At 30.7% G+C, this 15,939-nt stretch overlaps 1 protein-coding gene across 4 annotated transcripts in view; it reads right to left on the bottom strand.

The window, feature by feature from the left end:
- LOC143256615 (fragile X messenger ribonucleoprotein 1 homolog A-like) overlaps nt 1-15,299 on the bottom strand; it is a 49,826-nt gene extending 34,527 nt beyond the window's left edge. Inside the window, exons 1-5 of one of the 4 annotated variants that reach the window (XM_076514039.1) lie at nt 15,150-15,299; nt 14,080-14,244; nt 12,297-12,349; nt 8,517-8,619; nt 2,409-2,563 (exon numbers count right to left, since the gene is read on the bottom strand). In XM_076514039.1, the coding sequence (XP_076370154.1) occupies nt 2,409-2,563; nt 8,517-8,619; nt 12,297-12,349; nt 14,080-14,130 (362 nt within the window). In that variant the 5' untranslated portion in view covers nt 14,131-14,244; nt 15,150-15,299. Of the gene's footprint in view, nt 1-2,408; nt 2,564-8,516; nt 8,620-12,296; nt 12,350-14,079; nt 14,498-15,149 lie in introns of those variants that run through there. The other 3 variants (XM_076514040.1, XM_076514041.1, XM_076514038.1) reach the window with 3 other exon arrangements.
- Nucleotides 15,300-15,939: the final 640 nt, after the last annotated feature.

Here is a 15,939-nt window from a genome sequence, read left to right as displayed (position 1 = left end):
ACACATTCTCCTTTCAAGTGACTTGTACAATATTTTTAATAGGTTGAAACTAATGGAAACTCAAAAGCTTCAGACACACAGTTACGAACCACAGATAAAGCCTCTGAACTAAGGATTCCGATACTGAAAGCATGACAATGACACAACCATGTATTTGTGTATAACGACATGAGTACATGATAATTCTGATTAATCCATTCCAGCCTGATATCCCTCTCCTAAAATCATACAAAAAATAAAACTGAAATGTTCAAACTTGTAATTTCATTAATATGTCAGTTTTAAATAATTCAAACATCCAAACCAATTTAAATTATTTCCCTACCACTGTAATTTTTATCTGAAAAAATACAAATGTGCACCCAAAACTTGTCAACACACATTCAATATAATGCTACAAACTGTGGTAATTATAGATGTTTATTAAATAAAGGTCTTCTGAAAATGAAATTAGGTGCACGAGTAGATTCTTTACAAAACAACTGATGTGTAGTTTGTAAAATATTTAATTACCAAGGTGTAGTTTGTTATTTAAATCCTAATTAGGATCTTCATCAATAGTCCAAAGGACCTCAGAACTGGTGGCTTCTGAATTCCTTACATTACTCAATAATATTTTGTCCACAAGAAAACAAACTCTCTGAAAAACAAGCTATTTCAAGAAAAATACAAAAGAACGTATCAACATTTCACTTAATAGAGTGTAGTTTTCTCCCAGATAACCTGTAAAGTCTTTCTTGGATTTCTTTTAAATTTCTAAGAAAATCAGTAAACTAAATTTGTAAGCAAGGTTCATGCAACACATTGAGTAAACACATTACTAACTTGGTGTTTCTTTCGTAGCCTGTTGGTAGGTACCGTTTCTGTGTAGGTGGTTTACCCACTTGGTGTTTTTGTTTCGTAGCCTATCACTAGGAACAGTTTCTGTGTAGGTGGTTTACCCACTTGGTGTTTTTGTTTCGTAGCCTATCACCAGGAACAGTTTCTGTGTAGGTGGTTTACCCACTTGGTGTTTTTGTTTTGTAGCCTATCACTAGGAACAGTTTCTGTGCAGGTGGTTTACCCACTTGGTGTTTTTGTTTCGTAGCCTATCACTAGGAACAGTTTCTGTGCAGGTGGTTTACCCACTTGGTGTTTTTGTTTCGTAGCCTATCACTAGGAACAGTTTCTGTGCAGGTGGTTTACCCACTTGGTGTTTTGTTTGAGCCTATCACTAGGAACAGTTTCTGTGCAGGTTGGTTTACCCACTTGGTGTTTTTGTTTCGTAGCCTATCACTAGGAACAATTTCTGTGCAGGTGGTTTACCCACTTGGTGTTTTTTTTTCGTAGCCTATCACTAGGAACAATTTCTGTGCAGGTGGTTTACCCACTTGGTGTTTTTGTTTCGTAGCCTATCACTAGGAACAATTTCTGTGCAGGTGGTTTACCCACTTGGTGTTTTGTTTAAGTAGCCTATCACTAGGAACAATTTCTGTGCAGGTGGTTTACCCACTTTGTGTTTTTGTTTCAGTAGCCTATCACTAGGAACAATTTCTGTGCAGGTGGTTTACCCACTTGGTGTTTTTGTTTCGTAGCCTATCACTAGGAACAATTTCTGTGCAGGTGGTTTACCCACTTGATGTTTTTGTTTCGTAGCCTATCACTAGGAACAGTTTCTGTGTAGGTGGTTTACCCACTTGGTGTTTTTGTTTCATAGCCTATCACTAGGAACAGTTTTTGTGTAGGTGGTTTACCCACTTGGTGTTTTTGTTTCGTAGCCTATCACTAGGAACAGGCTCTGTGTAGGTGGTTTACCCACTTGGTGTTTTTGTTTCGTAGCCTATCACTAGGAACAATTTCTGTGCAGGTGGTTTACCCACTTGGTGTTTTTGTTTCGTAGCCTATCACTAGGAACAGTTTCTGTGCAGGTGGTTTACCCACTTTGTGTTTTTGTTTCGTAGCCTATCACTAGGAACAATTTCTGTGCAGGTGGTTTACCCACTTGGTGTTTTTGTTTCGTAGCCTATCACTAGGAACAGTTTCTGTGCAGGTGGTTTACCCACTTGGTGTTTTTGTTTCGTAGCCTATCACTAGGAACAATTTCTGTGCAGGTGGTTTACCCACTTGGTGTTTTTGTTTCGTAGCCTATCACTAGGAACAATTTCTGTGCAGGTGGTTTACCCACTTGGTGTTTTTGTTTCGTAGCCTATCACTAGGAACAGGCTCTGTGTAGGTGGTTTACCCACTTGGTGTTTTTGTTTCGTAGCCTATCACTAGGAACAATTTCTGTGTAGGTGGTTTATTCACTTGGTGTTTCTGTTTCATAGCCTATCACTAGGAACAGTTTCTGTGTAAGTGGTTTACCCACTTGGTGTTTTTGTTTCGTAGCCTATCACTAAGAACAATTTCTGTGTAGGTGGTTTACCCACTTGGTGTTTTTGTTTCGTAGCCTATCACTAGGAACAATTTCTGTGTAGGTGGTTTCCCATCCTAGGTACTCCACTACATGAAAGTCTCCTTTTGTCATTTTCACTACAGCTCTCCACCAACCACAAGCTTCTTGCTCATTGGCCCTAGAGTAGACCTACAAACAACAAATCATAATACAAAGTTAGAATACTTTATCTTAAGGGTAAACTGTTTATCAAAAGCTGTGATTAGAGAGAGAAAATGTTCCTAATGAAATCTAACTAACACACACAAGTGTCTACGAGCAATCACATTAATTAGTGTCACACAACTAAATAACTGCCATTAAGATTAACAGATTAATGTACAATAATGTTCTGAATTATTACATTTTCAATTAATGCATCTACTAAGACTACAATTAAAATGAATGTTACAGAAATAAATCAACTAACTGAACTCAGTGTTTCAGATTATTACTGTTTTAGGTTATTCCAATCATCCAGTAACCTAAATATTTCCATTATGATTTTGACTCATTTATGATTCAGTTTTTTTAGCTTAATCAAGTAGTATCATAACTCAGAATATAATAAAGTAACTGAAATAATGTTGTTTTTTTTTATTATTCCAATTGTTAAAGTAACTGAAACATTGTCATTAGGCTTATTTGTTACACAAGGCAACACACAGGGGTGTTTAGGCTATAATCAGTACCAAAACTCAATTTTTAGTATCATAAAGTCTGTTAATTTGACTGATACTATATCAGTCTGTCAGCAAATTCCACTAACTACCCAGACTAAATGCTAGATTCAGTTTTTGCCCTTCATCAGAAACCAATTTCTCTAATTAGTGTTTGGTGATAAAACCAGTTACCAACAGCCACTGCTTAATGTCACATGAAGGAATTTATCAATCAAAATGATGAGTAAATTGATATTAATGTTCCAAAAATAATCAGTTAATGTTAGCATTTTCTACTGTTCCAACTATCATTTTTAGTTATGATTTTAATTATTATTTATTGATTCAAGTTTGTTAAGCTTAATCATGTTATATCAGACTCACAAAACAATCAAGTGTTCAAACCACTGCTATAATGTTTTCTTTGTTATAATACAACACGAGTTATCTGAGCTTTGGGTATTGAAACCCAATTTTTAGCATTTTATACTCTTTAAAACCAAATAATGAGAACAATAAGTTGAATGTAAATGATTAATTATATACATACAAACTCATTTAATTTCAATGTATTATGTATAATTAAATATTTTCTTAAATGATTTTAATGATGCATTTTAAAATATAATAAATAATGAATTAAAACCTAAATGTGAGATATGAATACAAGTTAAACTGTAGCTCTAACAAATTTGGGTAATAAACAATGAAGTGTTACAGTTGTCCAAGCAACCAAAACTATTACAATCAATTACATATACTCTGTGACAACAACTTGATACCAATTTCAAAATAACTGTTGCTAGATAGTATAAAATGACTTCTTTCTATTGAGTAAACATAACAGCATATAAAGCTCACACAAATCTGTTGACAGTGGACATGACAAATGCCAGGAGTTGAAGAAAAAAAAAATGTAACTATTTAAACTGTATTAATTCAGAGAAATTTGAATGAACAAATCAAATGATTATGTGAACATCTCACTATCTAGACGTAACTCTACTCAACTACCATTGATGTAATGAATAAACAGTGAGCTAAAGAAAAGACTCTTCACAGCTTGTTGGTCAAGTGACAATACATCTTAGGTTTTAAATAGGTCAAGTTTATTTTGAAATAAAGGACTAAAAACTTTGAACCATAATATACATTATAATATCACTATCATTCACATACACTAATACTAGAGGTATTTAAATTTTGTATGTAACAATTAATTACACAGAAAAGGATTTGAAGGGGTTTCCATTGAAAAAGAGTTAATTTTGTACTATTAGCTTCATGTAATTTAAACCTTCTTCTGAATGAAAAGCAATAACTCACACAGAGATCTTAGGGTTAAAAAACCATTAAGTTACAGAAAACGACATACATATAAATGTCATCTGCTTTCACATCAGCTGATCTTATGAAATTATTTTTTTCTATTTCAGTTTTGTTACCTAAAAGAGTTTTTAGCTTTTACAATTTATTATTTCTGTTAAAAACTAATTGTTTTTAATAATTAAAAACAAATTAATTTCAAAGAATCCAGTAATATAAATAAGTGGTGAAGGGAAAAAAAAACTAAAAACTTTCACTTGAAAATTGAAATGAACATCCAAGAGATCATTAAAAACAAAATAAATTCAGGTTTTGAAATTTTCAGACTAAGGTCAAAGGGTCTTGGGGAAACCACAAGAGCTGAATTATGAATCATTCAAAAGAACTTACATACACATGCCTATAAAATGTTTATATTAAAATCTCAAAGGGTTTATGGTGCTCTCATTATTAGCTCATGGATGCAAGTGAAAATGAGCAACAAGGTAATTCAAAACATGAATTTTTTTGTTTTCATGTAGATTTTCTGAAGTAATTTACTTTACTCTGAGGAACTACTCTGGTTTAAACAAAAAACAACCTTCATAACCTGAGAGTAAACTGGAAACCAACCTATTATCAATTATTTATGTTTTGTTTGAACTGGTTTAACTTATTTCATTTTCTTCAAAGTACATTTGAACTACTACTGAGAAACAAAACTTCAGCACCTGAGTTGAAACAGTCTACATTTTAAACACCCCGGTTGCAAAAACAAAAATTCCAAATTTTGGAACAAAATGCCAAAGCCGAAAAATGGATTGGACCCACAAAACCTTGTGACAATAATCCAAAAATAATATAAAAAAGTTTCTTCTTGTGATTAAAAAAATGTATTCATAAGTGAAATCTGTAAAATGCCTTTCCAGGAACACAATCACAGAAAGAAAGGAGACTATTTAACTTGTAGCATTTGTAGATGCTGCTTACCTTTGGATTTGTGCTTGAATAAAGCAAATCATATTAATTGGAAGTGAAGAAATGAAGCTGTAAGTGGAGAAAGAAAATTACTAAGAAGGTCAAGTGTCCTTAGAGGTCAAAATCAAAATAGATTAGAAGGAAGCAAGGAATATGATACTGATTCTGGCAAAGAAGGAAACCTCTAACACCATTACTGTTATATACAGCTGTATCTTTTTTCTTTTTAAATTAATATACTTTATTGATTTCAAATCTGAAAAAATTCTGAATAATAATATAGTCAAGGAGTTTATTTCAACCAATCAGTGCATTCTGGGACATATTTCAAAATTTGGTGCAATGCCTTTTTTATGACTTAAAATAACTTATTTTGGTATCATGTCACAGTCATGGTCACCCAAGTTTCCAACTTCAATAATTTATGTCACCCTGCAGTATATGAAGTCTCATTCTACGATCATAAAATGTCAGGAACAGTTTCACTAACTAAGCAGTATACAACAGGTCAACAAAAAACTAAATTTATAAATTGTACAGAGAAGTTTAATTTACACTTTCCTATAACAATGTGAAAACAGGGAATACAAAGTAAAAATAACTGGATTAAATAAATGAACAATTTCTTCTGTTGTATTTGGTACAAGTTACTCAGCTGAGCTTTGAAAAGTCATAAGGTCTAAACATGGATTGATAACAGCTTCCCATGTGTAGTAATAACCAAACTCAAAGGGGCATAATTATGACATTTAACACATTTGCATCAAGTCATAGGTCAAAGTTCATGTAATTGTATTTCTCAACTTGCATTTCAAATTTTACTGAACTTCTGTTTTATGAATTTATGTGTATGTGTTGAAACATTTGGAATCAAATTGTAGATTATAATTCAAATTTTAATATTATGTATAATTTAATTTATTAAATTAAGAGTAAATATTAAAAGAACAAATCTAAATATTGATTTAAGCAAGTCACATGGTATGCTAAATGCAGTAATGTTTAAAATTAGATGACTGTGATGTCATAACACCAAGTATAACTTTGTACAAATTAAGAACTCAAATTTCTTATATTATCAAGCTAGAATATAAAATTAAACCTCATATTTTTATTTTCCTGAGGCATGGCTTATGTACTGAATCATAAATGGTGGCCCCCTCCAACCCTTTCCACTTTCTAAAATAATCCCTTACATGCACACCTGCCTTAAAAGATGACATGTGAATAACCAGTCAACAACTTAAAATGTCCACAGAGTGGTTTCCCCACCATTTTAATCCTTGAAAATGCTACCACATTCTTTCAAACAAATATTTCAATGTCAAAGTTTCACATTTTTAAAAATATATAGATCTTAGTTACTAAGGTAAAGAAATTATAGTGGAATTCTACAGTACCAGTATTTATGATTCTTTGGTTATTCACCTGTATATATAAAATCTGAAAAAAAAAAATGTGTTTGATATCTGCCATGTGTGAAATTCTAAAAGGCTTAGCAACCTCTGTCCAGCAGCAACTGAATACAAAAGTCATACTGAGGAGAGGAAACTGTTGGCTTCACTTCTTGATTTATTTTTCTATATTTTAAAAAACATATGCTTAATGTATTTCTATATATACATTGTACAATAATTGAAATGTGATTGTATATTACAAATTACTAGTCCACTGAAACACAGCCAAGACAGAAATGGCTAAAGATCAGTTTTATAATACCAGATATGTGGCATGAGTGCACATGCTCCATATCAATGCAAGTTATGTAATGTTAGTTAGGCATGATTGAAAGGTCAATATAATGAAAAATAAAACATTTATATAAAAATACGGCATTATGAGACTTAAGCTACTTGGACTAAACATTTGTATTTTTGTGTTATATGTAGTCATTACAACACAAAATGGCATAATTTATATTTCCTAAACTTATGATGTTTACAAGGTTAGTAAAGTGACAGATCCCACAGAGTACAGAAAACAAAATATAAAGTCTTACTAAAGCTAATGTTTCAAATGTATTCAGTTTTAGAGAGTACCCAAGTAATTTGAAATTTTTGGGATGAAGAACAGTTCTTTTTAAATCATTACAAAATCACTTTGCACTCAGACTAGTAGTGAAAGACTACTTTCACAAACAAATCTTTAGTAAAATATTTTACTAGAAAATTAGATATTTGTTATATAAAATACTTATAATCTTTAATAAAAGTCCACCAAATTGTATGGAGATACATGTGCTGTATCAAACGTTATAGTGAAAATACTTAATATGTACAAATGTGAAAACGAACTAACGTATATGATAATAAACCCGTTACAAAAGGGTTAATGGCTAAAATGTTCCAATTAGTTTCTAATGTGGTATCTTTTGTTAAGTATTCCTTAACTTTAATTCCTTTATTTGTTCAGCTGACACAATATGTAAGTAAACAGATAGGTTGTCATCAAGTATACAATCTCAAAATATTACTTGGTAGAGCTCAAAACAGCTCCTGACTAAGTATGATACAAGTGGTTTAAATTCCTTGCACCATATGGAAACTGGCATTATACTTTTGTATCATCCACTTTTGTTTTACTATCCCACAAGTTTATTCATTGTTAAAATTTTGTCCAAAGAATTCAAAACATATTAATGTCTAAGCATAATGCCTGTTCACAAAAAGTTTTATCATTTAGAACTGCATAAGATAATTTATTGAAACCAATCAAAGTGATGGCATAGTTTATAACCAACAAGTTCACACTAAAAATAAATTTTAATTTATTTTTTTTAACTGCTCTCTTTTAGCTGTATCATGTGAAGTTTCTTTTCCAACTAGTCAAACAATGAGCTTATCACAGTCTGGTAAGTGTTTTTATATGAATCAGATATTGAAATTTGTTCATGAGTTAAGTCTCTTTTGCATATTTTATACATGTACAGCTTGCCTAGTCTGATTTTAAATGAAAAATCTTCTATGGGTTACAATTTTCCATATTTGTCAAAGAAAGATAACGTAGTTATAAATTTCTGCAATTTTTTTATGAAGGAGAAAAAACAGCATAAAACCTACATATTACACACAGCAAAATGATAAATACATAAAAAATATAGATTATGATACATGAGATTTAAGCAATACAAATTGAAATAACAATCAATGCATCCTTACTTCAACTTCTTGTCCTTCAGTTAATTCCAATTTTTCTCCTTCTTTTAAGGGGGGTGGGAGAAATCTGACCCTTCTGAACGGAAATTTGCTTTCAGGCTGCCAACTGTTTAACATAATTTGGGAAAATACATTAAGAACACTGCTATAAAAACAAAGATTTAAACTACTATGAGATCAAAACCTAATATCAATACACTACATAAAAATTCAATAATCTTTAGCGAAAACCTTTAATGTGACTCAGTTTATAACCAAAAACTCTTAAATGCACTAAATGAACATTTTACTTCATGTTTTACATTAAAAACTACAAGTTGGGCCACCACAAAGCATATCAAATATGAAGTAAAAAAAAAACAACAACTTAAGACTACAACTTGGCTGAACATAGATAATTCATTATTTAGATTTGTGCTTAACAACAAACAAATATTTGTTTATTTGGTTTATTTAAATAATTCAAAGTAGTAATAATAAGAAATCCTGTACCAAAATAATCACAACCCTAAAATGGGTTGGTTAATCTTCTGTAACACTCAGTATAATTGGACTTTCAATTAACCAATTCCTTCATATGACATTGATGAATAACAATCACCCAGATCCGATTCAAATGTTTAAGAAACACTTGACTCCATTCGTTTGAGATTTGCAAGAGACTTCTATTAAATTTACAATTACCACTAAATGTTGAGTTCAATTATTCTGATGTATTAACCCTTTGTACACAGCTCAACCCATTTGTCCAAGCCATAAGAAGCTATACATATTAGAGCACTGAATTTAACTTTAGTATATCTTCATAAAATGTGGTAAAACTTTAGTAAACATTACAAGCCTATTTTATGCAAAAAGTCTCAATCTTTAATACTGTAATTATATTAAAAGATTTCTCTTGGAATTTCCCAAGTCTTTATTAAGGCAATACAAATAGATAATGATTTTCAAATTCAATTTGCATAACCTCTAGAGCCTCTTAAATTAATACTTATTTTGTCAAAAATGTATATTTTATCCATTACTTAATGTCAAGTATTACATTATGATCCAGTTTTCTTATAATAAATGTCTGTGGACTGTTAGAAATAAGTTTCAATAACTGTCCACTTGTTTTAAAATATATTAAAACAAGTCAAACATATATACAAATGCTTACTTCACTGTTGTTCACAACCATTGTGTCAAGAACTTTAAACACTTTCTTGTAAAAGTCCACATAGGCTGGTTGAGTTGCCATAGAGTAGAACTGACAAGATAAATCATTCTTCTCTGCTCCATTATTACAATACAGGTGGTGATAATTTCACTTTAGAAATCACCATTATACATTCTTCTAACTAAACTTACAAATCAGTCTTGATCTAGCTACCTAACTTACTGTCAATTTACATAACTCAACCTACATTTTATAAGTATTTACATCTTGACCAAGAACTAGAACATTACACATGCAGATATTATGATACAGTATCTCAAAACAATGAGAAAACTTGCAACATGATACAATAATACAAAATCTCCAATTCACAACTGAATCATGCATGATTCATACATAGTCATGTGAGCATAGATGCTAAAAACTATCACTTCTAAAGATAACTAAATGTAACTCACACTATACTTAAACAGAAACAGTGTGTATGTCTAACAGTTTGCCTTCCCTAGCTCTGGCTATAGAAAAACCAATGTAGTTACAAACAATTACATTAAAACTGAAAATTATAAAATCATGTGAATATTTTTTTTTTAAATTCTTTGAAAAATTTGTTGTCACATCTTCAATAAATGATTTTCACAATTTCAGCTATAAACCTCTTCACATCTATTTTATGATTTTATCCAGCTTATACTATACAAGTCATTCATCTTTGAAAACAGCAGGAACACATTATTAGTAGATTCTCATACAACATACTGCATGGTATGAAATATTTGAACTCGTGTGCAGAACTAAATAGTCAGACATTTTTTTTCTAAGTTTTTTGTTCAAAACAATTTTATGTACCTTTTAGGATTGATCAGCCATTAGAAAAAAATTTCCTAAAAATACTATCATTTAACTATTTCTAACTGAACTATGATAAACTTTAGTGACACGAGCAACAACTTCACTTATACATAAACATCAATTACTTCATTTTAGACTAAAGCTACTGGTGTCAAATTCAAAAGGATTACTTGAAGCTTCAAATAGAGAGAAAGATTGTTTTACTGGTTATAAATATGTATATTAAATTAGAACATGTGCTTTGAAAGTAAAGGATAGATGGACAGAACTTCACTTATGGTTTTGGAGAACTCAAATATTAAATCCCAACAAATGGAAGAGTTAAGATGCTGAAATCCTACACCTAACCTTGTCATCACTTACAGCTTCTGACTGTATTAGCTAGACACTATAAAAGCTATACTAATGAAGTAATACAAATTAATTGAAGAGCTGAGTGCTTACACATTGTGACAACCCCAGAGGACTAATTTTATCAAAATTAGTTAATATAAAAATCTGAACTGCAAACTATACTCTGATGTCAACTTTACTAATGTACATTGATAAAGTTTAGTCAGATTTCAAATATAACTAAAATTTCATGGCATGCACAACTGATTAATATTATTAAGAGTCAAATTGTATCAGTATTATCTGACTAATTCTGTTTTGATAGCTTAGCTCATAATGTTTTCTTAGAAAACAAAAAACCAGAGTAAACTCTCAACAGTTGTGCCACTAGAAATTATTTAAGGCAGGATTTAAGTAAATTATTCTATTGGACCTGTTCCCCCCTTTTTTTTTTTTTTTTTTTTTTTTTATTATTATTATTATTATTATTATTTATTAGCTACATTTTTGTGCACCAGTAATACAAATCACAGGACATGTGTACAGCCAATTTGATTTTGTTACTTGTCAGAATATTTACTAGCCTACCCTCATGTCAACATTTTGTTTGGCAGGATAGGAGTAAAATAATGTACAGGACCTTGGATATCATCAAATGCACCAATTGAAAGAGTTTGACATCCCAAGTCTCAAATTATTCAAGAGATGGAATTAACATACAAATCTTGCACTTGAAAAACTCAACCATTCTATGAGCTACTATGTCACAAATAAAAAATGGTATAATCACTCAATATAAATTTCACATAATAGAAAATTAAAATGCTTGAAAGTTTGAACAAAAATACAAATAATTTGCAAAATGTTTAACTACATCTGAAAAAAATCAGTAAAGCATCAAAACCCATATTACATAAAGGTAATGAAGCTAACCAAACATAAAATTTGACTGTCAAACTTGAGGCTAAGCAAAATCATGTGTGGTCTAGTAAAACTGATATTAGGCATGTTTTCAAGCTGATTTTCACTTTACATACTCATGTCATGTTCATATTTATTAAAACATTTCCACTTCAAAGTGCTCAACTGACGAGTTGAAAGTAATATATTCCTCACCACGTATTCACATGTCACACACTCATCTGCATAAGATAAGCATTTACCACACTAACAACAATTATGCAGCAGACTTGTAAAAGTTTCAACAGTCACCATATCAATCTTAAGAAAAAATTCTTTAAGGCTTTGACTTTTTCATTGAACATAAAAACAATTTGAAAAGGAAGTTAAATTTGACGAATTTTGAAAATTCACAACAAAAGCTGATGCTTAATACATAGAAATTTATCATTCTTGGCAAGTACTGGTGGACTGTAATTGCTTATTTCATGTCCATTAAATATTCACATAAGTTAAAAAGTTAATAAAATCAGACTTACTCATTTTCAAAAGCTACAGTCACCTCATCATCATGAATGTTGGTCAAGTAAGCCTAAAAACAATAATTTGACATTAGAAATATAACAAATAATTATGTTCAACGATTCAAATAACTTCCTGAAAATAACGAGCTATAAAAAAAAAAATAAAGTAAATATCTGTATACAAATTATTCACAAAGATATTTCCTTGGCTGAAATGGTGTTCTTTCTCACAACCTTTTCTTTAAACCATTTCTCCAATTTTCAGATATTAACAACTATTGATGTCCTTTTATAAGTATCAATTCTAAGTATCTCAATATATATTTTATTAGTTTGTACTTAATATATTTATGCAAGAGGCAAAAAAAAACAACATTAAAAATAAAACTAAATTACACAAAAACAAAACATCTAGCTCCCATCAAATTCAGGTCTTTATATTATGTTCCTCAAAACCAGTAAAGTGTGTGAAACATCCATAAACATAAAAATTACTTCAAGAAAAAATCTTAAGGCAAATGTTTACATATCTTAAGTTCTATAGTGGACCCAATTCACCCAATCAATGCAGAAAAACAATAAGCTTGGATTTTCCACTTGCAGCAAGATTGATCAACATACAATCGCTAATTCAATAGCAATAAATTGTAGATATATATCAGAAAGTTAACCTTGCAAATATTAGCAGAAATGAAGCAATTAGAAAAGATATATATAGAAATATATTGTAAGAATAATATTTTCATAAATTCACTCCCAATCTTAGTTAACTAGAAATCATGAACAGTATAACAAATAAAAGGAATGGCAATAACTGGTGCTAACACTAATGCTAATAATAATAATAGTATGAAGACAGATTTACTTTCCACTTGTATTTTACTTCCATCTGCGATGCCTTTCACTAATATAAGCATTCATTACAGTTTTATTTACGAACTGAAACTTGTAAAGTTCTTAATGATATTACTAATTAAAATATTAAGATAAACCATCATAAATTATTATTATTATTCACGGAGTTCTTAATGCAAAATTTCATACCACTATTATCCAATACTTTGATTAGAAACTCGTAATATGCTTATAAAAGTAAGATTTTAAATGCTTTATAACATCAAAAACTTAAATTGTTGGTTCAAAACTTAACAATAACACAGAGATCCACTGTATGCAGTTTATGCCTACAGACAACAGATTTATCTTTATAAATATAAAACAAGAATGGTACAGGCCACTGATAGCTGTTAATAATAACATTGTTATGCTATATCAATAATAACGACGGTAAGATCTACTCCACGTTAGGCCTACAGCAAGTTTCATTGGCAGTATTAATATTCCTGCACTGCATTAAATTAACAAAACAATTTGTAGTTACATTGATATTTACGGTTTTTGTACTTATTCAAGTTATTGTTTGAAAACTTACAAGGGGATAAAGGACAAAAATACAGTGTAAAAACATGATATATAATAATGCTTACAAATCTTTGTTAATTTACCATTGCATCACTTCAAATTTATTTCTCTATATCAATATTACAATTTGTATTAAACTTTGAAATACGCATGGTAAATGACTAATGAATAAATAAAATAAAAACACTTTCATGTGTTATTATCAAATTATTCTACACTGAAAATAAAATGGAAAATATATTATGTACTGAGGCTACTTTTGAGTAAATTTTAGTGAAAATTCACTGTTAGCTACTACAAGTTCTAATTCTAAAACTGATATATGTTGCTGTTATAAAACCTAATATTAGCGTCAAGTATGACAAACGACGTTTACCTTGTAATAAGCACCATTTTCTCCACACACTTCCACCGCTAAGTCCTCCATCTTGCATGTGTAACAGAAATCATGGGTAATTATAGTAAGGTATTAGGTTGATTACCAAACGCAATCCATGCTACCTGGTGTTGTTTTTCTCTTCTTATTTACAGTTTTAAGGAACTATTATTTTGAAAATAGATCAGTACAACCATTAATACTCTATAACAATAAATATTTTGTACGAAAATGAAACCTAACAGACACTAACATATAACGTTACCTTCAAGTTCAACAAACCTGGTAGGAGTGCTCTCTTATTCATCTGACGTCATAAAGGCCGTGAAAGGACAGAAAATTGTCGTTATATACTGCGTTGCAGGTATTGAAAAAGAAAGCAATGAGCTTGCGTTGTTAACAGTATATTTTGGGTTTGGTAAACGCAGTAAAACTTAAATTTTTACACAAATATTTTACCTCTCGTAAATTATCGCGATTTCTATCAAAAAGACCGTAAATAAGCTAGTTAAGTTGTGTTAAAAGATTACACTTAAAAAATTGTATAGTACTTCTTTATTAACTGGTCAAGATATTAAAAGAGCACAGACTTACTGAGAAGAAAACGAGTACTTATCAAGCAGCAGTCTGTCTTTTAATAGTTGTGAACAATATTTTATGACTTAGAGAAAAGGCACTTTGGAGATATAAGAGTAGGAAGCCAAAAGACTTAAACCCAACCAATCACCCCTCTCTGGACGTAAAAGAAATAACCTATTGCTGACTTCTGGAAAGAAATATGATTAAATATTTCCAACCAAACTTTGTTTATAAAAGGCAGATATAAAATACAAGAACTCCTCAAATGGGCTAGATTACAACTGTATTATTTTCGAGTAAGATTATTTATGGATAAATACCAGATGGGTAAACCCCACAAATAACGGCAGATTCAGTCAAAAAATAGAAAAGTGCTCTAAAATTGATAATTTTACTAGATTTCTTTAAGTGCAAAATAAGACTGTGAACAAATGTAAATAAATTATCAAAACTTATATTAGAACAAGTGTACGAAAATACAGTATACGTACCTACGTAGAGGAAATGACAGTCACTTTTACTCGGCTGTTAGCTCACTTTTGTGTTCACTAGGATTGGTTTCCGGCGAACTAAACACTATGTTCTTGGCGATCTCCTGGTAAAAACTAACTGAAACAAAACCGTGCACGGATTCAACAGATAAACGCGTTTTCTTTGTCCATTTGACAGTGTCATCTCGTGGCGTTTCTTCTCTCACAAAAATGGTCAGCTGTCAAGTTCACTCAACATCAAAATCGGCCAGCAAATGATATCTCAACTCCAATCCTTTTAAGATTGATGCTATATATTACGACAATATCCTTTTGAGCAGAAGAAGCATTTTCTACTATGGATAACAAAGAAATGAAGCAACTAGAACAAGATAATCTTAAGAAGTTTCTGATCCACGTATTGCCACCGTTACAACACTACAACTAAGTATTAAACATTAAATAAATATATATATATATCACTAAAGAATTTATAAAACATATGACATGCCTAAATATCATACTTCTTCGTATTACTTTTTGAAGCTTGCACCAAAGTTACAGTTAAATCTGACCTTAAAACCAATCATTTTTAAACTCACTTCTCAGTCAAGGTTTGTTTGTTTTCAATTAAGCACGAAGCTACACAATTGGCTCTTTGTACTATGCCCAACATCAATATCAAAAACCGTATTTTAACGTTATAAAGTTTCAGACTTGCCGCTGCGCCACTGGAAAGCTTTAACAAATACAGGTACACACTCACATAAACAAGTAAAGATAAGAAAGGAAAATAAAATTATGAAAGTGC

The sequence above is a fragment of the Tachypleus tridentatus genome, chromosome 7 (genome assembly GCF_004210375.1).
Source record: "Tachypleus tridentatus isolate NWPU-2018 chromosome 7, ASM421037v1, whole genome shotgun sequence".
NCBI lineage: Eukaryota > Metazoa > Arthropoda > Merostomata > Xiphosura > Limulidae > Tachypleus > Tachypleus tridentatus.
Note: the sequence above shows the minus strand (reverse complement) of the source record. Positions and strands in the feature narration are given on the sequence as shown.